This window comes from Cyanistes caeruleus, chromosome 12 (genome assembly GCF_971803275.1).
Source record: "Cyanistes caeruleus chromosome 12, bCyaCae1.hap1.1, whole genome shotgun sequence".
Taxonomy (NCBI): Eukaryota; Metazoa; Chordata; class Aves; order Passeriformes; family Paridae; genus Cyanistes; species Cyanistes caeruleus.
Genome location: NC_141712.1, coordinates 7784962 through 7808605, shown reverse-complemented (window position 1 = coordinate 7808605; position 23644 = coordinate 7784962). Strand labels below are relative to the sequence as shown.

The 23644-nt window shown below is 44.1% G+C and overlaps 1 protein-coding gene and 1 long non-coding RNA gene across 3 annotated transcripts in view; one reads left to right on the top strand and one right to left on the bottom strand.

The window, feature by feature from the left end:
• LOC111934653 (uncharacterized) overlaps positions 1–23365 on the bottom strand; it is a 34202-nt gene extending 10837 nt beyond the window's left edge. The window contains exon 1 of the long non-coding RNA XR_002867351.2: positions 23202–23365. This is a non-coding gene — a long non-coding RNA (uncharacterized LOC111934653). The remainder of the gene's footprint in view (positions 1–23201) is intronic.
• On the top strand, positions 2998–9009 carry POP4 (POP4 ribonuclease P/MRP subunit). 2 transcript variants are annotated; one of them, XM_086846996.1, is made up of 7 exons: positions 5615–5746; positions 6077–6129; positions 6553–6776; positions 7422–7499; positions 7720–7781; positions 8124–8225; positions 8629–9009. In XM_086846996.1, exons 1-7 carry the CDS (start codon positions 5692–5694, stop codon positions 8763–8765), a joined length of 711 nt encoding a protein of 236 aa, XP_086703122.1. In that variant the 5' UTR covers positions 5615–5691; the 3' UTR covers positions 8766–9009. The 2 variants fall into 2 exon arrangements, with proteins under 2 accessions (XP_086703123.1, XP_086703122.1); XM_086846997.1 differs by lacking the exons at positions 6077–6129; positions 6553–6776 and having other exon boundaries at positions 2998–5746.
• Positions 23366–23644: the final 279 nt, after the last annotated feature.

Genomic DNA, 23644 nt, shown 5'->3' with positions numbered 1-23644 from the left:
TAAAAGGCACTTACTAGAGCACTGACCTCAAACAGGGGGTTGTTTTTGTTAGCTTTGGATGGGCTTTTTTCTTTTTCAATTATCAAAGGACTGCTGCAGCGTTAACCCCCTCACTGCCCCACCACACTCTGGCAGTCCCGAAGAAATGGGATTACAGACAGGGAGCTGAAAGCCTCATCGCCAGCTCTGTGCAAGGAGCTGACCACTGCTCTAAGGACCCTGCCTGCAGTGGGAGTCCAAGCCCTTAAGTGCTGTGACTGCTTTTTACACTCCCATGGATGAAAACTTCAAGAGTCCTGAGCACAGCTCAGTGCCCTCCACTGCAGTCCAGAGGGGGAATTAGCTGAATTTCCCTTGATGGTTTGGGTCACACTTTATACAGTCACTGATGCCCCTATAATCTGTTGATAAAACACCAATGCAGATAACAAGGAACATTATATTATAATTATATATTATAAAAGCAATGCTGCCTCCATGCATGACCAGCACGGTCCCAGGCAGCGTTACGGGTTAGCAGCACCCTGTGTGTGCAGCAGTCCGTATCAGCCAGGAATCGCAGCTCTCCCCTCAGATCGCCTCAGCAGCAGCTCAGGACACTGCTGGTTCAGGTGCTGACTGTGCAACAGGGGTCATTCAGCCCAGTTTCAACAGACAAATAGCTTCCACTTGTTTTTCTCTGGGTCACTGTACCTGACACACACGGGTCCCCTGGGGAGGACTCCTGTGAGCTGGCATGCTGTGACAGCCGCGTTCAAAGCAGCAGGAGCTGAAGCTGAGTGCTGCAGAGGAGCCTTTCCAGTGTGTATTTCACAACTGCATCCTTTGGAGGTGCACAAGCAGACCTGCTGTGTTAAAAGGAATGGCTCACTCCTGACAGCCTCAGCACGCTGCTTCCAAAGAGTCTGGCAGGAACAGGGCTTTGCTGAGAGTGATGCTTTTGAGAAGGATGCCTCATTATAGAGGAAAAATGAAAAATTCCTATCTGTTCAATCAATGAACCTTCTCAGCCTCCCTGGGATTTCACAGCAGCTGTAACTCCAGGCACAGGGATGTTTGGCAGGAAGCAGCTGGGAGCTGTGCAGGAGGTGGCTGTGCTGTGGACACTGCCCAGCTTGGCTGGAGCCTCCTGCTCCCTGCAGGAGTGTCAGAGTGTCACTCTGTCGGGTTGGGGTGTCAGAGGCAGTGCCCACAGTCCCAGCCAGAGCCCCCCGACCTGCAGGGTGCCCTCCCTCTGCCTCTGGCCTGAGCACCTGCTGGGAAACACAGCAAAAGATGCTTCAGGGAAACACAAATTATTTTAACATACACCTTTTATTTTCAATACACCTGTATTATTTTCAACTTTTAATGAATTACGTTAATTTTATGTAGTTTAACCAAAACCAAATGAAATACATTAAACTAGTCAATCTGCTGTAACTCAAATAATTATTATTGCTTTCTAATTTACTATTCTTAATACTCATTTTTGCATCATACCTCCCTATCACACATGTGCCAATGTTAACTACATTTTAAAATAGAATATTCAACAAGTTCTAAATGAGACTCAAAGCATAACAAAAGTATGACTATGAGACAGACTGTCATGGAATAATACATGAATGTGGAATGCTGGTATTAATTAGTAAATACAAGCTGTTCAGGAGCAGAAGCGGTGCCTGTCATGCTGATGTGTGTTTGGATCATATGTGATCCCAGCATGCAGGGAGACCAAACATCAGCTGCCAAAGCCTCAGCTTTTCTGACTGCTCGTTACTGGTTTGGGAAGCAAGTGTTGCTATTTTAGTGCTGCTCTGTGCGCCAAGGCTGGCTACTTGTAGTTTCCAGTAGTTATCTCCAGGTATTCTAGGGTTGACCTTATTTTAAATATTTTAAGATAGATATAACTTCATATTTTGATGGAAGAATTTATTGGTGTTTAAAAAGTGGCCTCCTTAACATGTGGTGAAATTGAATTCCTTCACAATCCTCTTTTCACTGACACTGCCATGTAGTAAAGGTTGGTATATGGAGGAATTGGAGTTCTGTATGCTAAATCAAACTGAAAACGGGCACATTTCTTCCATACGGGGACACAATTTGTTTTTTTTCTCTGAGACAGTGAGCTGAATTCCAACAGCACTGTACAGACAGTCTCGGGCTGCCCTCTAGTGTGAGCAGCTGTGGGGACAGGGCACAGCCTGCCAAAAACCCGCCTTGTTTCAGTTTGTTTTTTAAAACCCAGCTATTAAATCATCGGGATTGTCTGAAAACATTTTTGGATTATTATTCGCTTGTGATTTCTGTTCCACTGAGATCTATTTGGACTATGCTTCCCAGCGCTTTCTTGTTCCTGTCAGGCGCAGACAAGCCCGTCTTTTGTCTGTGCCCCGGAGCGGCAGCTGCAATTGGAGATGAGAAGGAGGCAGAACTGTAAGGAAATAATGACCCTTCAGCTGGGAAGGACAGTTTAGCAGCTTGGGGCGGGGGCAGAACACGATGACAAGCCATGAGTTAAGGGCGAGCTGATAAAGCAGAAAAATTAATGGAAAAATAGATGGAAAAGAAACGTTTGAGGGATACATGGTACTTCAAAAGACGCTGCTCATCAACCAGCCACAGAAATCTAAAAGCAGTCAACCAAGCCCCTAATGTAAGAGTTCGGGCTCACACACACAAATACTGCAAACCTTCCTCTGGCATACCTGCACTGACAGGAGATGAAGATTCAGGTTACCCATGTCAATCACTCCATGTACCCTCCGGGCTGGACACAGCAGATCTCACCCACCCACCCACCCCAGACATTTCCTAGATGGGTTTTTCCAGGGAACCCCAAGTACTGACTCCCTGGGAAGGTCCTGGCTGCACAGCCAGTGCTGGGAGGGAACAGTTGTGTTGGGTATGGTCAGCCACTGGCCCTAAAACTGCTGGCACAGAGCTCCCCCCAGGCCCAAAGGAGATGTCAGGAGCAGGATGCCAAGGCTGGGTGCAGGCAGGAGCTGGTGGGATGGTGGCAGGGCTGACACGGACTAGATGGACGCTGCTTCAGCACAGCCGTTGGAAGGGGGTGGGAATTGCATTATCTGGATAGAGGAAATCAGATCAGAGGGCTTTAAATGGAAATTATTTTCACCAGTACAGATGTCCCTAGGGACCAAATTCAGCTGCTAATACAATTTGGCCAAGTGGAATAAACAATATTGATCTTGAGAGCTCAAATGCTTGCTGAGACAGTCCTTCTAGAGAATTACAGTATTTATTTCCTGCATCACTGTCAGCAAAAGTATAACAGTGATTACAGCCCAGTGACTTTTTGCACACACCAGTTAACTTCATGCTCATCTCTCGCTTCAGTTCATAATTACTATTTTATTTTTTTTTTTTTAAATCCCTGATCTGCTATTCTTGTGTCACACAAACGTCTTTAATTATACTGTCTTCGGTCACTTCACATCTCGAGTTTTAGCTTTCTGTGACCGTCACAATAAAGCTCATTCTGTAATTGCTCCACAGCCACACAGCTCTCCCAGGACACTGTGGTTCCCCATCCTGGCCCACACACAGGTTCTTCCCCATCCCTGCAGTTCAGCAGCCCCAAGAGGTACAGCAATATCCTCCCCTAGGGCACACAGCTTGATTGTGCTCATGAAAGTGATTTGCATAGGTGTGAATGGGTTATTATTTTTGGAGAGCAATAAATAAAACCATATAGATTTAATTGGATAAGAAACACCAATGTTGGCACTTATAGCATGGTATTAATAATATATATCAGGGAATTTTATCACTACAAGTCTATTCCACGGTGATTTACTTGAAGTAAAAAGCTTCAAAATTCTAAGACACTAAGGGTGCTGCATATCCCGAAACATGCATTACCACTATTTGCTGGCATATTTCCACATCACTTTACATTCACATCTTGCCCGTCTTTCCTCATTTCTCTGAGCCTTTCTTTTCTTATCTACAAACTGCCTTTGCCTATTCTGTGGTTTCTCAGTTTCTTCACCTATTCTTTTTCATATTTATTTGATGTGAGTCTCAGCTTCTGATGCAGAGCCTTCTTGCTGGGACACACACTAACGCGCTGATCTCACTCCCTCAGACATTATATCTGAAGATAAATTGGGAAATGAAGATGTAGAGCTGTTGGAAGAGACTGGTTTCCCCAGGCACCAGTTTAGCCTGGATCATTGGATTTACAACACCAGCACCGCCAACACTGATTTGACTATTAATCCCTGAAGTGCCCTAAGAATTGCAGCATAAATCCAGTGAAGGAGCACTCATACGGCCCTAAAGACCCATAGCGCTTATCCTGGTACTCCATTCATGAAAATTGATCTTCTCGTAGTAGCAATGACAACTCAAGGAGTCCATGCATTGTAAAACCAAGAGATCTACTTGCTGTGGTAACGTACTTAACTGTCAGGAGGTCTGTGATACAAACCAGCTGCTCTTCATCCTTAATACTCTGCAGAGACCGGCCCTTTCTTCTTTACACACTTCCAGAGAGATCTACTATTTCATCCCCTGTTAAGGATCACTTTAGTACCTTTGTGCCCCACAGCAGTACTCCACAAAATCATCATGTTTCCTATACCCTGCCTCCGTAACTCCCTCCCCAAATATCCTTTACCAAGCAGTGCTTAATTATCTGCTAAGCCAATATCGCCATGTGACAAGAACATAAATCTTTTCTGTATTTGGAGAAAAATCATGCCTGAGCAGAGGACTGCAGGAGTTGTGACTGGGCTGGCAGGAAAAGGAATTGGCCACTCTGGTTTCAAGACACTCCCGTGTTCTAAGTGAGCAGGACTTTGTCCTATCCTGGCAGGAAAGAGGCCCTGATGTGTCAGAGGATGTAAATCTCACAGAGAGTGGCGTCTTCATATGTCTTGACCCTGATTGCTAGAAACATGAGGGCTGATTTTAACCACAGATCTCGTGTTGCTGGGTGTGCAGTTCCAGGAACAGACCTGACACGCTGATAACCACAGAGAACAGAGACAGACACTGCCTGCAGCAGCAGCCACAGCCGTGGCTGGAGAGGCCTTGGAGGACAGGATGGGAATAGGAAAGAACATTTATCTCCCACCAGGAGAAGTGGAATGGGATGAACTCCAGTAGGGTGAGAGAGGACCTGTGCCTGCCATGGCCCCCGCAGCTTGGGCAGTGGCTGGCTGCAGCACCACACTGATAAACCTCGGGAGAGAGGTCTCCAGAAGAAATGAGGCAGCAAAAGCGGGAGTGAGGAGACTGCAGGACGGAAAAGTGGAAATGTCTATCCCAGCATCTGTGGCGGGAGTGACTGCAGGGTGAGAGGAGTGAGCACTGACACGGCCAGGCTGCCCATGACGAGTGTCCAGACCCTGCTGTGACCATGGGAAGGACACTGACATGTCACTGACATGTCACTGTCCAACAACAGCCCTGTGTACCCCGCGTGTCTGTGACCTTACTGCAGCGCTGGATGGCCACGGAAAATGAGGTGGCTGTGTTACAGAACGTATGTATGACACGGCTCCTTAAAAAGAAACACCCCCATGACAGTAAATGAAATACCTGTTGCTCAGTTCAGAGTATTTATTAGCACAAGAGCAGTAAATAGCCAATTACAACAACAGCTTCCCTCACAGGAGCCCCCAGCTGCCGCGGGCGGCGGCGCCGCCTTGTGGCCAGGCTGGGAGCGCCACTCTGCGCATGCGTGCCCGACACGTCATCGGCCCGCGCCGGCTGCGCCGCGACGCCATGGAGGGTGAGGGGACTGGGGACAGGGGAGAGAGAGGGACGGGGACAGAGGGAGGTGAGGGATGAGGGGGGAGAAGTGGAGGGTGAGGGGAGAGAGGTGGAGGGATAAGGGGCGAGCGGTGGAGGGTGAGGGATGAGGGGAGAGAGGTGGAGGGCGAGGGATGAGGGGGGAGCAGTGAGGGATGAGGGAGGAGCGGTGGAGAATGAGGCACAGGTGGAGGGTGAGGGATGCAGAGAGGGCGATGCGGGGCGAGAGATGGAGGGTGAGGGATGCAGGGAGATGGAGGGCGAGGGGTGGGGGTGAGCCCCGGCCGACCCCCGCCGCCGTGCCTTGCAGAGCAGCTGTACCGCCGGCTGCCGCCCGAGGAGAGCGGGGAGCTGCGCCTGCAGGTACGGAGCAGCCCCGGCCCGCAGGGCCCCGCAACGCCGTGCCGGGGCTACCTGGCCATTCCCACTCCTTCCTACACGGCCTTCTAAACCCCTTCAGGCACCGACGGGCCGGGGGTGGGTTGGGTCCCCGGGTTTCCCCTGTATAGCCCGCTCGGAACTCGCCGTTTCGAACGAAATGCAAAATAGGGGCTTTTCCTCTAAAACGTGATTCCGAGAGCGGGTCGGGAGAGAGGGCCGGGGTGTGCCCGCGCTCGGCACTGCACGCAGGGGCTGCGGCGTGGGAACATCTCCCTCCACTGGCACTGAACGGAAGATCTCCAGTTCCCACGGAGGTTTTGCCGATTTGATGAAGCCACTGGTCAGCAGCAAGTTCTAGTTTAATGAACACGTGCTACTTTCAAGTGTCCTTTCACATGTCTTTAGCCCCAGGGCTCAGAAAAAGCCAAGACATTTGTCCATGCCTTCCTGAAGCGTAGCATGCCCAAAATGAAAGATGAAGCTATCCAGGATATGTTAACTCGGAAAGCTGTCGTTCTGGAGCATTATCCCAAAAAAAAGACCAAGCAAAAGAGGAAAAAGACAAAAGGTTTTACTGCCAAGCAGAGGCGAGAGCTGCGTCTGTTTGAAATTGAACCTGAACAGCAAAGGTAAGACTTTAAATGTCTTCTTTGGGTAGTAAAGTAAATCTACACCAAAAGTGTGTAAAAGCAGCAGCAAGTGCATGTGGATAGGAACCCTCCAGTGTGTAGTCAGTCTGAAACACTAGTGGCATTTCAGCATGAGAAAACTGTTCTCTTGTTTGCATTGGTGAAAGATTCATTTCTGTTGAGTTCATTTTGTGTACATAAATGTGGCAAGAAATCAAACCCAGACAGTTCCCTCTGGTTTCAATTTTTAAAGCTGGACTGTCTGTGACCAGAGAATCAAAATTCTGCATAAGGTTACTTGAGTTTATCATGCTGAATTTGCTACCAGAGTTAGCTGATTTGCTATCATCCCTGCTTTGCTAACAGAGTAAGCAGGGAGATAAAAGAGTGGAGAAAAATGGAGAAATCTCTTAAGTCTTAGCCTGATGCTGTAAAGCACATCACCGTTTTGGGCTGGTGGAGAGGAGCATGCTTCGTGCTTGTTTTATAAAGTAAACCAGCTGTTTGGAGTGGGTCACCTTGCAGGGTAACTTAAAAATGTGTCTTAACTCTGTGGAAATACAGACTACTTCAGAAATCAACTAATGGACTATTTTATAACTAAATTTTGTATAATACTTTTCATTTCTCTTTTTTTTACTGCAGATATGCCATCTTCCTCCCACTCCACGAGCTCTGGAAACAATACATCAGAGATCTGTGCCATGGACTCAAACCCGATGCGTATGTTGACATATTTTAAATTTATTCTGGGTTTTATACAGCAGATATTTCCAGTTTTATTGAGTTATTGCTTGAAATGCTGTAGCTAGCTGATAAGCATATTGCTGCCATTTCACAGAATCACAGAATTATCATGATTATAACAGTCATGGTCACATTCTGTAAATCTGACAGTTCATATCATTTTTCCCCCTCTTCTGATCCCGTTCTCTTCTTCAAGGCAACCCCATGTGATTCAGAGCAAGCTGCTCAAAGCTGATCTCCATGGAGCCATTGTTACAGGTATTCTGTTTGTTTGCTTGTAGAACATCATCTGAAATGCAGTAGATGCCCCTCTAGTTCAGGTGCTTATTTCTAAATGCCTTTCAATATCAGTAACTCTAGAATCACATAGTTGAGATTGTATTTCTCTCCTTAAAAATGCTAATTACTTTATAACTTCTCTTGAAAATCATGTTGTTGGTTGCAAGGGTTAACTGCACATTTTTCCAGTGATTACTGTAACTGTATTATTTCAGAATATTTAAATGTTTATGTTTGAAAATGTGTAAAATCATGAGGCAACAGGAGAACAGCAAATAACGTGCGTCTGAAATTTTCTAATACGTACTTCTGTTCTTTCAGTTACAAAATCAAAGTGCCCTTCTTATGTTGGGATAACGGGAATCATTCTACAGGAATTTAAACACATCTTCAAAATTATAACTAAAGAGGACAAATTAAAAGGTATATAAAGCATTATTTTTCAGTTCTTTTCATGACTTGAATCATAAAACCATTTTTGAGCACACTCTTCATTATATGAGTGCTTTTGGCTCTTTGCATAGAGTGGCAGAAGTCACCACTCAACAGCCCAATATCTTACCAAAAACACATCTCATTAGAGATGAGCAATTTTTTCAAAGTGCAACACTTAACTGTATGCTCCTGCACAAGGGCTAACTTTGGTAATTCCAGTTAAATGGGGAGGCTTGGGTTATTTTTCTTCTCTTGATAAAGTATAAAAACCTTGAAGTGCATCAAGGCTCAAATCTACAGGTGAATAAACATGCCTGGGTATGTCAGTGTATTTCCATAACAGGGACTAATATTAGCACACTTTGTTCACTTGTGTCCTTTTGCATTTCAGTTGTTCCCAAACTTAACAACGTATTTAGCTTGGAGCTTGATGGATTCATTTCCTACATCTACGGCAGCAAGTTCCTGCTCCGAGCAAGTGAGCGCTCTGCAAAAAAATTCAAGCTGAAAGGATCTATTGACCTGTGATTTCAGGGAAAATCAGAAGCATTCACAGAAACATCTGCTGTTTTCCTGCAGTTCAAAGAGCAGGTTTTCTGGCAGATGGACAAAGCAACAGCCATGTGAAATATTTAGAAAGCATTTCTTTTTGCTGAAGAGTGAGCAGTATCTGCTGTCTTGAAGCAGTCTCACTGACTGTTGAATTTGGTTGTATATTTCAGTTTATAATTGTAAATTTGTACAGTTAAAATTACATTTTGTAACTCTGCAATTAATGTTGTTGTTGCGTTCTGTATGCATTGGGCTTTAGCTGCCTGTTGTGTTCTTGCAGGTGCTGACAACTGCTCTTTGCAATCGTTGTGCCTGGGCCAGCATCAGCACCTCGGCCTGTTACAGACACATACAAAAAAAGCACTTTCAGCTGTCAGGTTTTACCTAGAGTATCTCCCTGCTGGGGTTGATACTGTTACAGGTCCCACTTGTCTACAATATAACCCCAAGTTAATTATGTACAATAATGTGTACTGTAACCACAGCAAGCGTCCTGCAGCCCTGCTGCCAGAGCTCACCCACACCCTGCTGCTTTCAGGCTGTCAGATATCTGTATCAGTACATGTTGTCGTGACACAGTGCAGGGAACACAGCACAGCCCCTAAGAGGGAAGCACTTGAAGCTAGAAATTCACAGATGGAAGTGACCCCCATTCAATCTTGTATTTCAATTACCCACAGAATTGCTTTATGAATATTTAACCTCTGTCCACAGAGCTATTGTGCTTTGTCTGTCCTCAGCCCCTTTTTTACTGTATACTTCATTTTTGATTGCCCAGATCACAATCCCTCATTGACTGGGCAGGTTTGACATGTTTGGGAGGTGGAAGTGACCCCTGTATTTAGATTCCTTCACATTTTTTTGTTGCAAAAGTGCTTCTATGGTAGCTTTAAGTGTAATTTTCAGGAGCTTTTCATCAATTTCACTATCAAATGAAAGACTTGTACATGGGAAATTTTTTCCCCTGTGACCATTCAAGCATTTGTAGCCAAGCAGGGTCATTTCTTTAAAGGGGGCACAGCTGTTCCTCACACAGTCACGCCCCAAAGCTGAGTAACTGGGGCTGGGAGGGCAGTCAGAGCTTTTACCTGCACTGCAGGGCACACAAGGCAGCAGAGAGCCAGAGCCCATCACCACCTCCACAATGCTTTCCTGGCTTCCAAAGCTCACACTTCCTTTTCAGACCTGTTGCTGGGAGAGGACACAGGAGAGCTGTGGAGGAGCTCTCCCCTCCCTGGCACGAGCCCTCAGACATCTTCAAACCACCTTCACCACCCCTGAATGGATGAACTCAGTGTGGGCAGTGCTGGTGTTCAAGAACAGATCCTTTGGAATCAGGAAATAGAAGCAGTTGCTATAGAAATAAAAATCCTTGTTGCAATTCTATGAAGTATTGCCCTTGAGATGGGGAAAACAGTGTTCTTGCCAGGGACAGATATTTTATGTGGGGAAATAATCATTTCACACCAATGAGAATTTTTATCTGTGAAGTAAGAACAATATGTGTTAAAGTTGTTAGTCATAAGTTATTATTCTAGCTTGCATCCATTACTCCTTTCAACGTTCTCTAAAATTAAAACCCTTGGTTTCCTGGAAGAGGTCAGAAGATAAAACAAACAAAGCTGTAGAAGCCATAAATCATAGCAGAAACTTTCAGGACACTGACCTAGCTTTAATTTTGCTCATAGCCTTCAGTGTAACATCTAATTAAGACATCTGTTAAATGCCTATAATATTAAATTAATAGGGGGAAGCTAATAGAACTTTATTGGCATAGTCTGGTTAATTAACATTAAGGGCCTTTAATGGAGGGCTGAAAGAGACATTAATGGGGATGCCATACAAATTGGAATTAGGCACAATCACATCTCATTGTGCTGTGAAGGACAGAACATGTTCTACCATATGGACGCAGAGATGAACACGATACAACTTCCCATAGCTACTGACACATTTTTTAAACTATTTCAGCAGCCACAAAAACAAACAGTGCCTGGCAGTGCCTCGGTAAGAGCAAGGCTCTCAATATTTACAGTGAAGAGTGCCCAGGAGATGTCAAAGGGCTCTCCAGAGTAATCCCAGGCTAGCGGCACAGAGACAGGTGACAAATGAAGAATAACAAGAGCTGAACAGCCCAGACATTCAGGATCCTTTACTGCAGCTGGTAAATCAGTGAGAGGCCTTTTTGCAATGCCTCCAGGTGTTCCAAACAGCCCCATAACTCCCTGCAGAGCTGGGGTCACTGCCCACCCCAGCAAATCAACCAAGCCCCACCTGGGAGGGCTCTGTGCTCACTTTCCCTAGAACACATCAACTCCCCAGTGCTTGTCCAGGAGCTCCCTTAGAGATTGGGAAACGTGAAAATGACAGCTCACCAGCCCTCCCCTGCCCATTCATAGCCATTCCCCATCTCATTAGCTGAGACAGTAAATACTTAATGGATTCAATATTGGAAAATTGGAGAACTAATCACAGCTGTCTCTAGTACGCTTCATCCTTCATATGTTCAACTCTGGATCACACTCAGCAGAGACACGTGTTTTGTAATGATTTTTACACCTAAAGTCTCACTAACCAGGGAATAATGAACAGCAGTGAGCAATGTCTCACTACCTTACACACATTTCTGCTTCTCTATTACTATGGATGTGTATTTATAATTATTATGAACTAAAGCAATTGTAAGCAATTCAGTTACTGAATTTTGAGCACTTAAGCAAGAATAGGAAAACAAAAATCCCATCATTTCTGTTTGAAACCTCAGAATAATTCATTGTAGAAAATGTTTGAAATTGAAGCTAATTCACATCCAAGAAAACACATGGAAAATACTCTTTGAGGGGGATTTCCTCTAAAGAATGAATAATAGCTGCAATAGAGGAAACCCCAAAAAACTGTGACTCTGACAAACTCATATTAAATCACTGAAATAACAGCAGCAAGTAGCTGGTGTTAACTCTATGTATTCAATTCATCCAGTGTTTACAGACTTGTAAGAGGGAGCACAATATTCAGATCCTGACCATGCTTTCAGGAAACAGCAGCAGTATTTTCTCAAAACCAGGGTGGCCCTAATTTTGTGTGAACAGGGCAATCCCTCAGCCCCTTACCAGAACAGTTCCATGTGCCCATTCCCCATAACAGATGCTCCCCTTCCTTCCTGCTCTTAGATAAACCAAAACCTGATCAGGCCTGTCAGCATTCACCAGCCCATGGTCCCACATACCAAGTCCAATTATTCAGCAACAGCTGATTCCATGGAATTTCCCAGAGGTTTGACCTGCCTTTGGCTCATATTCCCCATCCTTAATTCTGTCATTCCTGTGGTAACTCCAAGTCCCTACAGTGTGATGAAAATGTATTATTTCGGTAAGGCAGAAATTTCCCTCAGTGTATTGCATTAATTTAATCAATGAGCAAACGTGAAAAATAGAGGATTTATAAAACAGAGGATCTGCTGCTGAGAGGAGCAGTTACCTCTGGCAAACACAAACCTCCTGGGCTGCAGAACAAACAGCACCTGACACTCTGCCTGCAGATGGGTTTTGACATCTCCCTCTGCCTGTTGGATAGGGATTATGGAAAACCACAGAGAACCCAACAACATTTAATACTGAATTAGGAGCTCTCCCTGTGAAGAGAGCTCTCTGCTGTTTCCCACTGTTAGTCAGATAAGGTACCTTATAACCATTGAGAAGAGGAAAAAAAAAAAATATGAGTATACAATTAGCTAAAATAACATCATTGATAGGAAAAGGCACAGCCTAAACTTCCCTGTCTATCCTGCCCTACTCCCCAGCCTATTTTTAGGCTATTCCTTTTTTTCATTCTGTTGGGAATCATTCCCATATTGCTAAACCACACTGATTTAAAACATATTATTTTCATATACTTTCAGCCACTGACCAATCTTCTAATAACCATCCCCTTCTACAGGCATCTGAACAGCATGTTAAAAAACTGCATACAGGCCTGTTAATAGGAACCTCTTCCTGCTGTATTTGTCAATAAATTCAGCCTTATTTCCTTCAAGTCTCAGGGTAAGATCCTACTCTCATGGCATATGTACATACTTTTGACTGAGGAACTAATCTTGAAAGGTACAAAAATATGTGATAACATAGTTAGAACACTAATGATAATATTCAAATCAAAGGACTTTGGCTTCACCTCAAAATTTCAAATCAATAACCCAAACTGAATATAAATGATTAAGGGCTTATATGGTTGTTAAGGGCAGAACACTTCAAAACCAAAACCTCAAGCATGACTGCACTCACTTTTCCATGGGTCAGGGCTTCTCAGCTGAGCCTTGTGGCTCCAGGGCCTCAGGTTTATAACAGAATGTGTATGGAAATGTGCTGGTTGTGTGTCTGTGTGTCCAGCTGCCATCACTGGCCTCTGACTACAAGCTCCTTGGACATTCTCTGGTGTACACACAGTACGGCCCCAAAATAGACTCCACTTTATAGCACCATTATTCTGGGAGGAAGGGAAGAATAGGATTATGCACTTCTTGTAAATGTTAAAATAATTCCATAAATCTGAATAAAATTAATTTTTTTCTTGGTGAAATTGTCTGCAACACTCTGCCATGCATATTCTTCCTCTACAGGATTATTTCAAAATTATGGACTCAGAAATGTTCAGCTGGATAGTTCTTGGGTGGCTGAGGTGCTCACTGAAGAATTTAAATGATGTAATAGCTATTGAACACCCCATTATATGGCTGCCTAATTAATGTGAATGATAGTTATGTCTTACTCAGAAGATTATTTTACACGGAGGAAAATCTACTCAGTGCCACAGTAGCCATTTCAATAGTTTTTATAGGAGCAGTTGCATTATGGTTTCATTGAGTAAAAGGTAAGTAGCCATCCTAAATAATGAAGATTGAAGGTTTAATAGTCCCAATAAAGAATCCTGCAGGTTTTTTATTTCAAAAATTAGAGTTTGATTGCAAGCGTATGATAATGAGCGGGAAGAGAGCGCTGGCATGTGGAATCCTTTTGGCTCCTTGGGAACTTCCATTTCTTCTGTGCAGAAATGCAGAAGAATAAGGACAGCAAAACAGAAAATTAGCTGTTCTTTACTTTTCCTAGCAGCATGTCCAAGCTCCAAGCCTCTCCCTGTGGCACCATTTCTGTGGATAAGGATGTGCTGGATTGAGCTGCTGTCCTCGGAAGGCTGGCGTTACTGGAGCAGCTGCACGCGCCTGATCACCTACACACAAATAACCTAAAATAATGTGAAGAGCCCAGCTTAGACCCATTTAAATGATGATATGCAGACATAAGCCAGCCTTGCAAACTTGTCTCAGAACTGCAGCCTATTACAGCAACTCTTTTTTGCGAGGCAATAGTCAAGGGACTCGGCATTTCTGTTACGAGACCCTATTTCCAAGGTTATATATCAGGGATTATAACAGCTATAAAAATTCAAATGAGATTTAAAACTTGGCATGAGCAGTCTCACTTGGGATCTAATATTTTTTAAGCAAATCTTTACAAGAAAAGCTAAAAGTTTACTTGTTCCACTTGTTATTTTAGGTCTCCATTGGTACATAATTCTCAATCTAGACTCTTACACTCTCCCCATTGCAGAACCCAAGTAATCTCTTTTCACAGCTTGCATTTTCAGATGGCAATTCAAAGGTAGGACAATTGATTTGACATTTGTTTCTCCAAACAGCAAACTTTCAGGAAGGGTTTTAAAAGAACTTCTGTTCTGAGGCAGCCACTTTTTTTTTTTTTTTTTTCTTAAGCAATAAAGCACCACATGTGTTTTAGCAAGTAAAAAGTGGCAACAACATTAACCTGAATTATGGTAACAATGACTACAAAATAAGCTGGCTGGGGATTTGCAAACACAATCTCCAGATGTCTGCAAAAGATCTGATTTATCAAACACACTCCGGGTAGGATTTGCACTTCCTAATAAAAGAGGTCTGTAGTATTTATTTAGTGGTGGTGTCAGTGAAAGGCGCTAGCCTCATGACATGTCTCAGAAAAGTGAGTAGATCCCTTCTGAATAATATGGATATGGATATGGAGATATGGATACAGACCCTAGAAATTAGAGCTTGGTTTCACCAATGAAACAGGATGAAACTCAAGCTTAAATAAAGGGAGTGGGTAAAAAAGATTGTAGGAACTGGAAGCAGCCTCAAGAGAGAACATCAGGCAGTGCCAAGGGGAAGTCCAGTGTACCCCAGCCTCAGGGACAGGTTAGAAACACTAAATACCAGCTGTGGAGGTTGCAATTGTATTTTATCAGCACAGCCTGTGGCCATTTAAAACACTTCCATCTGTGTGGGGCCTTAGGGCACCACAGTGAAGACCAAAGGCTGGTTTCACCTGTAGTCTTGCTGCTGAGGCTGTGATGGGAAGCCTTAGCTAGTGCTTACCTTAGGAATGATTTTTGTGATATGATTCCCATACAGGAATGCACTCTTTCCAAGCAGGTCTCTACACACCCTCCCCACAGATAAATGCTGCATGCAAGTAACTTATCACTCATGTTAGTGATAGTGGCACAAGCACTTTATATTCCCTCACCTTCACTGTCACAGTTCAGCCATGAAGTAATTTGGACTGAAAACTAGTGCTTTATACAAAGAATTTGGGGTTCTTTAATCCTAGGCTCACTATCTAGGGGGGGAAAGAAGAACATACATATCTACACAGAAGTAAACGAAGCCAACACACACTCCATAGTTTTAATTTTGTGTTTACAGAGCAGTGCCTCCTATTTGCAGCGACTTGCAAACAACAGCTTTAGGACAGCACCTCCATAAGATAATTACCTTTTGTTCTGATTTGTTGTGTTGGGTGTTGTTCTAAAGCAGCAAAGCTGAGGCAATTCTTTAGGATTATTTAGAAAACCCAGGGCTTACCCAGCAAATGACCCTGGTTTTGAACAATGACTTACTTCTGATTAAAGCAAAATGAGTTACTAAGGTGAACAGACTGAGTAATCAAGCTCAATTAAGCATGCGCAATATGCGCTGTAACAACATTCACTGCTTGGTGAAGTAATAAAACAGCTTTATTTTCTTTTGACTTCTGGCAGTCTACCTCCAAGAGCCATTCATTCCTGCTTCTACCCAGCTAGCATTTCCATGAGGATGCATCAGGAATTTTAGCTGCTTTGCCAAAGATGTTGTTGCAGAGGGAAACAAAGAAATCCATGCTACAGCCACGAGCAGGAGACAGGAACAGCACCTACACGAGGCTTCATCACCGAGCAAACACCGTCTGCACACAGGTGAAAGGATCAAAAGCAGTGTCATGCTTTAGAAGACAAGCCACTTGGGGGCTAAACATCTAGGAGAATGTTCCAAAAAGCAGTTTTCTTCCAGCAGAATGGTTTGTAGCTTCAGGAAATCTACATTAATAACTCGTACCTAGGCTCTAGGGCACAGGTATTTTAATTTATTATTATTGTCGTTGCTGCTGGGTTTGTTGTTGCTTTAGAAGAAGCTAACATATAAAGGATGCAGAAATCTCACCTCTGTCTACATCCAGAGCAACACGTTTTGCCTTGGTACCAGAAGATGGAGCCACATGCTCACAGTTTAAAGTGGTTTTTTTTCCCTCTTGTGCCAGAAAACCCACCCATGAAGCAGACAGTGCCTAGAAACTGCTCCCTTACCTTACATGAACTTGCTGTTTTAGTGTGTCTGTGTGTACAGCGAATCTGTGCCTGCCTTACCCCGTGTCAGCTGCCTCGCTCAGATGTTTCCATAACAACTCCATTTTCCTTGCTGCAAATATATTTTCTCAATTGCCTTCCATGTCAAAATGAAATCGGGAAATAGAACCAAACTAAGCCAGGCATTTCCAATGGCTAAAATATCACACTCTTCATTTCCTCAGAGGAAGGGTATACTCTTAAATGGAGTCATAAATATCCCAGAACCATCAACATAAGACTCCTGACTCCTCATCTTAAAAAGGCCAAATAAAGGCAGATGTCATTTTTATTCTGTGTCCTAAAGCTCAGCTGTGTGTGCTCAGGTGACAGAACTGGCTAGGTCTGTGCTCTGCTAGCTCTTCAGCCTGCTGCAGTCAGAGTAAAGCAGGGATTTCACATGACCAAGGTGTGCTTTGGCCCACCCCAGCAGGCCAATAAACCCCTGGTTCTGCTTCAAAACCTACTTGCAAAACAAAAAAGCCATGAAAACAAACCAACCAAAAAAATAACAACCAAAAAAAAAACCCCACCTAAAAAAAAACAAACAAAAAAAACCCACCACAAAACAAAAACCACCCAAAAACCATCCACGTTAGGGCATCTCCCACTGTCTGTTTGGGGTTTTTGCAGTAGGTTCTGAAGCAGAGCCACCCAGGCTGCAGCAGGGCCAGTGGCTGCTGCTCCACAGGCAGGGAGTGCTGCTGACCCCTGGCAGCTCCACCCTGAGCCAGACAGGGCTGGACAAGTGAGAGCTCTGCCAAGCCCTGCCTTAGCAGAGGGCTGTGCTGGTCCCACTGCTGCCAGCCATCCCCACCAGGCACACTGGGATGAAAGGGGCCTTTGTAAAATGACACACATCTGATGGGAAGAGAAACCCTTCACTGAAGGTATTAAAGTCCATTAGGGCTTTCCTTTGTTGGCTGCTTGCTCTGTGTCAGCTGTATGAGCAGCCAGTCCTAGAGAGTCAGATCAAAGCAAGATAATGGTACTCCTAATAATGCCTGCAGAGATCTTTCAGTAAAAATGTTTATTGTTCAAGAACACTGTCAGATCCTTTCACATCCTTTTCTGACCTGGCAATGTCCCAGGTTAGTACAGGACTGTTTTAAATACACAGGTTTAATTATTCTGTTAGCTGCTCTTTCAGGCTGCTCTCAGGCAGCAGAAGCAGGCAGCAGTTTACTCTCATCCATTTTCTCAGTACAATGCTGTAACATCTTTATAACAAATCCTCCACTACAACATTTAACATCTCTCTAACAGCACATTAAAAATGAAATCAGCAAAGCATTGTATCAAAGTGTTCACAGAAAAGAGCCCTCAACATTATTTTTTACAAAATCTAGGTACAGGAGAAAGCAGGCTGCCTCTACAACCCCAAATGCTGCAACCTACCAGCAGTAGATACTCACACATTGCTTCCTTGGGGAACAACCATTTGATAAGGAAAAGCAGAAGGATGTGCACTACACTGAGTGGGGCCACAACAGGAGAGACTGACACAAGTATCATCCTCTATCCTGAACTTGCAGATACCATGGGAAGGCGCCAGCATCTGGAACAACCAGAGGAATAGTTACTATTAATTATGAGCTTTTATTTTAAAAATTGTTCTTGCAAGAGTATCTCCATTACAACAAATCTGAGGGAAATGTCATATCAACCCTTTTTGCCCCCATTTATTTCAGTGCTGTGGCTGAAAGCTCAATTACAGCTTTGGCTGCCAGGACTTCTGAGCAGTGGCTCCATCAATCCCTGTATAATTTTCAGATAAACATTTAAAAAGTTGGATTTGCTTCCTCTGCCTTTAACATGAGTGTGGAAAAACTCACAACACCAGAGGTCTGTGTCCAAAAAGGAGACAGAGGAGCCCTGTAACTTTATTTGGATAAAAGGAGAGGCCACAGAGCATTTCCTGTGGGGGTCTCTCAAATTGTTGGGGGATGCTGCCCCCTCTTTATCCTGGATTCCTGGCCACATCAGCCTTGTCCTCACCCCACTGGCTGAGGTACTCTGAAGGTACAGACTTCCTGAACAGTCTCCTCCATGCCCCCCTGTAATACACACTCCCCTTTATTTTTTCTTTTATAACAAAACACTATTCATTGCTGTATTAAGCCTTTGTTCTTCTGTAAAATCAGGAATTTAACACGGCCTTGGCTGAGCAGCAGTCTGTGTCAATTAGTAGCATTTTCCAGAACTGGTGGTTTCTTCCCTCTCTTCCCTATCTGCTAGTCCCTGCCCCTATCTGCAAGCAGATTCTCACGCTCTGAAAGGACACATTCATCTATTCTTTTCACGTGTAAGCAACACTCAGAGTCCTTGGGGCTGTGAAAGCACTCTGCAGAGGTGTAAGGAAGCCCAGGCATTCCTCCACAGAAACTGAAAGGACTTGCACACTCATCCCATGAGCAGTCTGGGCTGCTAGCAGAGCAGGATGCCTTGCACAGCTGTAGCAGTTTTCCCAGTGAAACTGCAGGGCTTGGAGACATCTCAGCCACAGCCAGTGCAGCCTGAGGTCAGCACCACCAAAGGTGAATAAACTGTGCACCTAGCAGGTTTAATCCCTGCCAGAACCCACAAAGGACACGTGGGCACTGCTGCTCAGTGTGCTGCATGATCCCAGACACAGCAGCAGCTGCTCTCTCTGCTCAGACAGACATGGCAATCCCAGACATGGGGACAGCATTCCTGTGAAGTGCTGCCCTGAGATGGGACAAGCTGAGGAAAGCTCCAGGATGAAGCAGAAAAGGCCACAACAATGACTGACTCCTGTGTCTGCAAGATGGATGAGAATTTGAATTCCTTTGAAAAGGACCAAACATATCACTTAATAAAAACAAGGCATCCTACAATGAACCTCTCTTTCCCATATTTATTCCTCTCTAAACACAGCAGTGCACAGATTATAGGAAATGGTTTTACATTTAACTTCAACCCCAAGTGGTAAAGAAACGGATTGTATCTCACAACGTAAATTTGCATCTACCATCATTTAATGGATGTTTTATACATGCTATGTACTACTGTGTTTTTATGGAAAGGCAAAAAAATTACTTGGGAATTTGTTTTTAATTAAGCAATAAGGCTCAATGGGGTACTGCTATCATGCAATAAAACCACTCCTGGGGTGTTGTGAGGCATTTGGTCCAGATGAGTGCTTCAAATCACCCCCAGATTGTGATTAGATGATTACTCCCTGGAGTTAATATTAGATGGCTCTCTCTAGAGTTGTCTTATTGCTATTATAAAAAGTCTTCAACATGGGGAAACTAAGTAGCTTTTGTGCTTGAAGAAGATGAAGTTTGCAGTTTCGACTGTTGAGTGGCTGTGTGAGCTGTGAGGGTCCCATAGATCACCTCACCTATTTAGCATGCGTGAAAGATCATCTCGGGGCATTGCTTTGACCCAAACAGTTTTACAATTAAGTGGCTTTCTTTTTTTTCTAGAAGATGGAAGGATATAAACAGCAAACAACTCCAAAATAAAGCAATCCCAAGACAAGGCGCTGAGGAATTTGATTCAGAGATTTGTATTACCGGCTTTATCTTTTTGTTGGGAATAATGAATCCTAATCGCTATTATGCTAATTGTATTAATGAAGGCTAATGCATGCAGTAGCGGCAAGAGATTCTCCCAAGTTGGGTCCATGAGGAGGTGCATGGCCTGAGGCGTTTGTGAGGGCTCCCAAGCTAATGAAATCAAACAACCCAAATGGTACAGAGCCAACCTGCAGTGCCTTCCCCTGCCTCCCCCCAGCTGCTCTTCAGGGGTGAGGTTAGAGATGAAAATGTCATTCTGGGAACAGATAAAACAAAAACAAAACAAAAGGAAAAAGAAAAAGAAAACCAAAGCATCCTGTATGTCAGTACACCAGTAGGAGAGAAATCTCAGGAAAACCTTAACTCTTGCAAAACTCTCCCAGAAAGAAGAATGATACCACCTGGACATGGACAATTTTTTCAGAGTTTGAGCTGAAGTACAGAGCAGAATCCTCAGCTCCTCCTTCAGATGTCCCCCAACAGCAACCACACACCACTTATTACACAACATCCCTCTGGTTTCTCAACCAGGCAACAATTTTTACACTTCACAAATTAAGATGTGATCCTTCCTCTGTGTCACATCTTATACATCCTGCACAGCCCAGGCAGCAGCACAGACTCTAAAAGCCAATAAACCTCTTCTTTCTCAGAACAAATCCCCAGTTCCTCATTCAGGACTCTCCATTTAAAGATCCAGCATGTCAGTGGATGGGGATCTCAGCCAAGCTGAGGTTTGCTCTCTTGGTTGCCAGGATGTCAGCAGAACACCTTGGAAAAAACCACACCACCCAGCTGTGTTCCCTTATATCTGAAGGTAACAAAAGGAAAAAAGATTTCCTTTTTTTGTTCCCCTTTCACAGAGTTCCCCGCACATGCACTCAATGCATGAAACTTCCCCAGGCAATGGCAGCAGATGCTTTCCTGCACAAAAGACACTGATGTTGGGCAAGATCCCTTATGAAGAGGTTTTTCCTTTCTGAGCAACACACACACAAAGGAAAGAGACCAAAGTATGTTCTTCACATAAATAGCAGCTATATAACAGGCAAAGCAGGGTTCAGGAATGACACTCTTTTATTTGTCTTTGACTAATCAGTCAATCAGTCATTTACATCTTTTTGCATTAACCAGTGATTATCGCACTCTTGTTCCCCATGCTTTTTTCCCTATTTCAATATTTGAAATGGCTAATCTACCTCAGTTTAGTCTTTGAAACACTTGCTCACCAGTTATTTGTTCACCATGATTTATCTTGTGCAACAGAAGCACACTGACTATGAGATCACTGCTCAGACAGAATAGCAACAGCAGGAAAAGAGTTCAGAAGAACGTGCACAGAATGGTGCCCTCTGGAAGGAAGGCTGAGCTCAGAAAGTGCAGCACTCTCTCACAGCACACTGAAAAATGCATGCAGTAGCTTTTCTAGACACCTCTTTTTTTCCAACATTGATTTCATACATTTAGTTCTAATATTACAATGTCTCTGCACTGAACACTGGACCCTTCTCACAGTTCTGGCATTTTATACTCTCTTAGCTTTTCCTCACCTTCACCTTTTGTATTTCAACTCGAGCCTGTTGCCACTGCTGGGGAACACCACTCAGAAACAGGGGCTGGCAGCGTGTCAGAGCTCCTGCTTGCTTATCAGTGTGTGCTCACCCATCCTGCTCCTCAGAAGAGCTCCAGATTCCGAGTTTCCCCTGTTGTGAGTCCCTGCACTGGGCAGTTCTTGGGTGCAATCTGGAGACTCATCACGACCAGCCCACTCAATCCACTCAGAAATTATTGATCATTATTGGTTATTCAGCCCTGAAGCTCCAACTCCACAGCACTGTACTCATGTCACCGGGGAGCAGGGCTGAGGCTGAGCAGGGAAGGGTGCAGCAAATACCAAGACAAACTTGTAACTTTAGAATCTGCAAACGTGAGAGGTTTTGTCACCCTTGCACATAAGAGTTTTTGTGAGGATCACTGAGACTGATGAGTGAGACACACGGCCCTGTGGGGAGGGAGGCACACGGGGCTGTGAGTCAGGAGCTCTGGGGGATGCTCCTCTGCTCCAGGTGACTCATGCTGAGCCAGAGCCCACTGCTGCTGCTGAGGACAATAGCAAATAACCCACTGCTCTGTGTGGTGACCAAGCACCCTGTGACCAAATGGAGCTCTCCAAGAGTGGAGCTCCCTGTCAGAAGGGTACAAACCCCCACAGTTAGTAGGATTTATGCTGCACTTCAAGAGCATGAGAATAAAGTGCTGCACACATGCAAAGCACAGCAATGCCTCTGTAAAAAACAAAAGCGTGTTGATTATTGCTTTTGCAAAAGGCAGAGGAGCAAGAAAAGGTTGTTTTCAGGAATACTTTCATCACTTGGACAATCATTTTGCAGGTTCCCAGAGCCACTCAAGAAGTGGGCAATTTCCTGCACAAGGGTTTAGAGATGCCCTAAAGGCACAAGTATCCTCTGAAACAGGTTTGCTGCGCAGCAGTTTCAAGGCATGTGGACTAGTGAGAATTTGGAAACTGGCACGCTGAAGTTCCAGCCTGTACTGACAGAGCTCAGCAGGGATGTGATTTCTGCACTGTCAGACTTGGAACAACTCATTTCTAAAGCAGGCAGATGAAGCTGGTTGGGCTTCAGAGACACAAATCAATCATGGCAAGTCACACATTTCTAGAAGAGGCTGATTAGCTGAATCCCCTGGGAGCCAGATGAGACAAATTCATTCCCCCCACACAGAACACTCTCACTCAGGACAGAGGTCACTCCTCCCTACCAGTAACCTGGATGATGAACACAAGTTGCCTTATTCCTTCATTAGGTCACAGTATGCCAGTCTCAATTCAATAAAATCTCCATTGCTAAAAGCTGTCTCGTCCACTGATTAAATGCCCCATGTAGTCAATTAGTTAAAACCACTGTCTATCTTATGATCACAGTGGGTTCCTAACATCCCAAACTGAATCTAAATATTGAGCTTTATTCAAAAGAATTTTATCAAAAGCCTGGATTGTTTTTTTCTTCTTTTTCAAACATGCACTATACATACACTGAGATGAGAATTTAACAGATGTTTTTGTTACTATTATAATCTAATCTTTTCCTGCAGGCTGTTGTAGTAATTTTGCCACTAGAAGATAATAAAAAAACATTTTCTCCCCTGCAGAGCTTACCTTTGGCTGACTCAGCTGAGCAGCTGCAGTTTCCTTTACTTGCTTTGAAATTATTGCATCCCAATTGGGCAAGATATTTCTGCTACTGAGAAACAAGTGGCTTTGGAGAAAATGCCAGAGGCAATCAGATAAAGTCTCTTCACCTTGCTCTGGTTGCATTAAAAGCTGGTAATTTTGGCTGCAGCTTTTTCAAGTGGTCCCAACCTGGTTCCCAGCCAGGAAAAACAGAGCTCCTCAGACTGCCTATCAAATAACTCTTATGGTTACTGGTGAAACTCCCAGTTTGTACCTCAGTAAGGAATTCAAAGAAGTGTGCAAGAGCTTCCAAAACAAACAAACAAAATACCAACAGAAATTCAGCTCTCAATTGCAACTGCTTAATGCTGACTGTAAGCCTAAAGTGTATCTTGGGGCTTCCCTTGCCTTGTGCAACAGTTGCCTGA

Coding starts and splice junctions, on each gene's coding strand:
- POP4 (XM_086846996.1), top strand. CDS start 5,692: ATGCGTGCCCGACACGTCATCGGCCCGCGCCGGCTGCGCCGCGACGCC. Junction 6,130..6,552: donor GCGGGGAGCTGCGCCTGCAG/GTACGGAGCAGC, acceptor ACATGTCTTTAG/CCCCAGGGCTCAGAAAAAGC. Junction 7,782..8,123: donor CCATGGAGCCATTGTTACAG/GTATTCTGTTTG, acceptor CTGTTCTTTCAG/TTACAAAATCAAAGTGCCCT.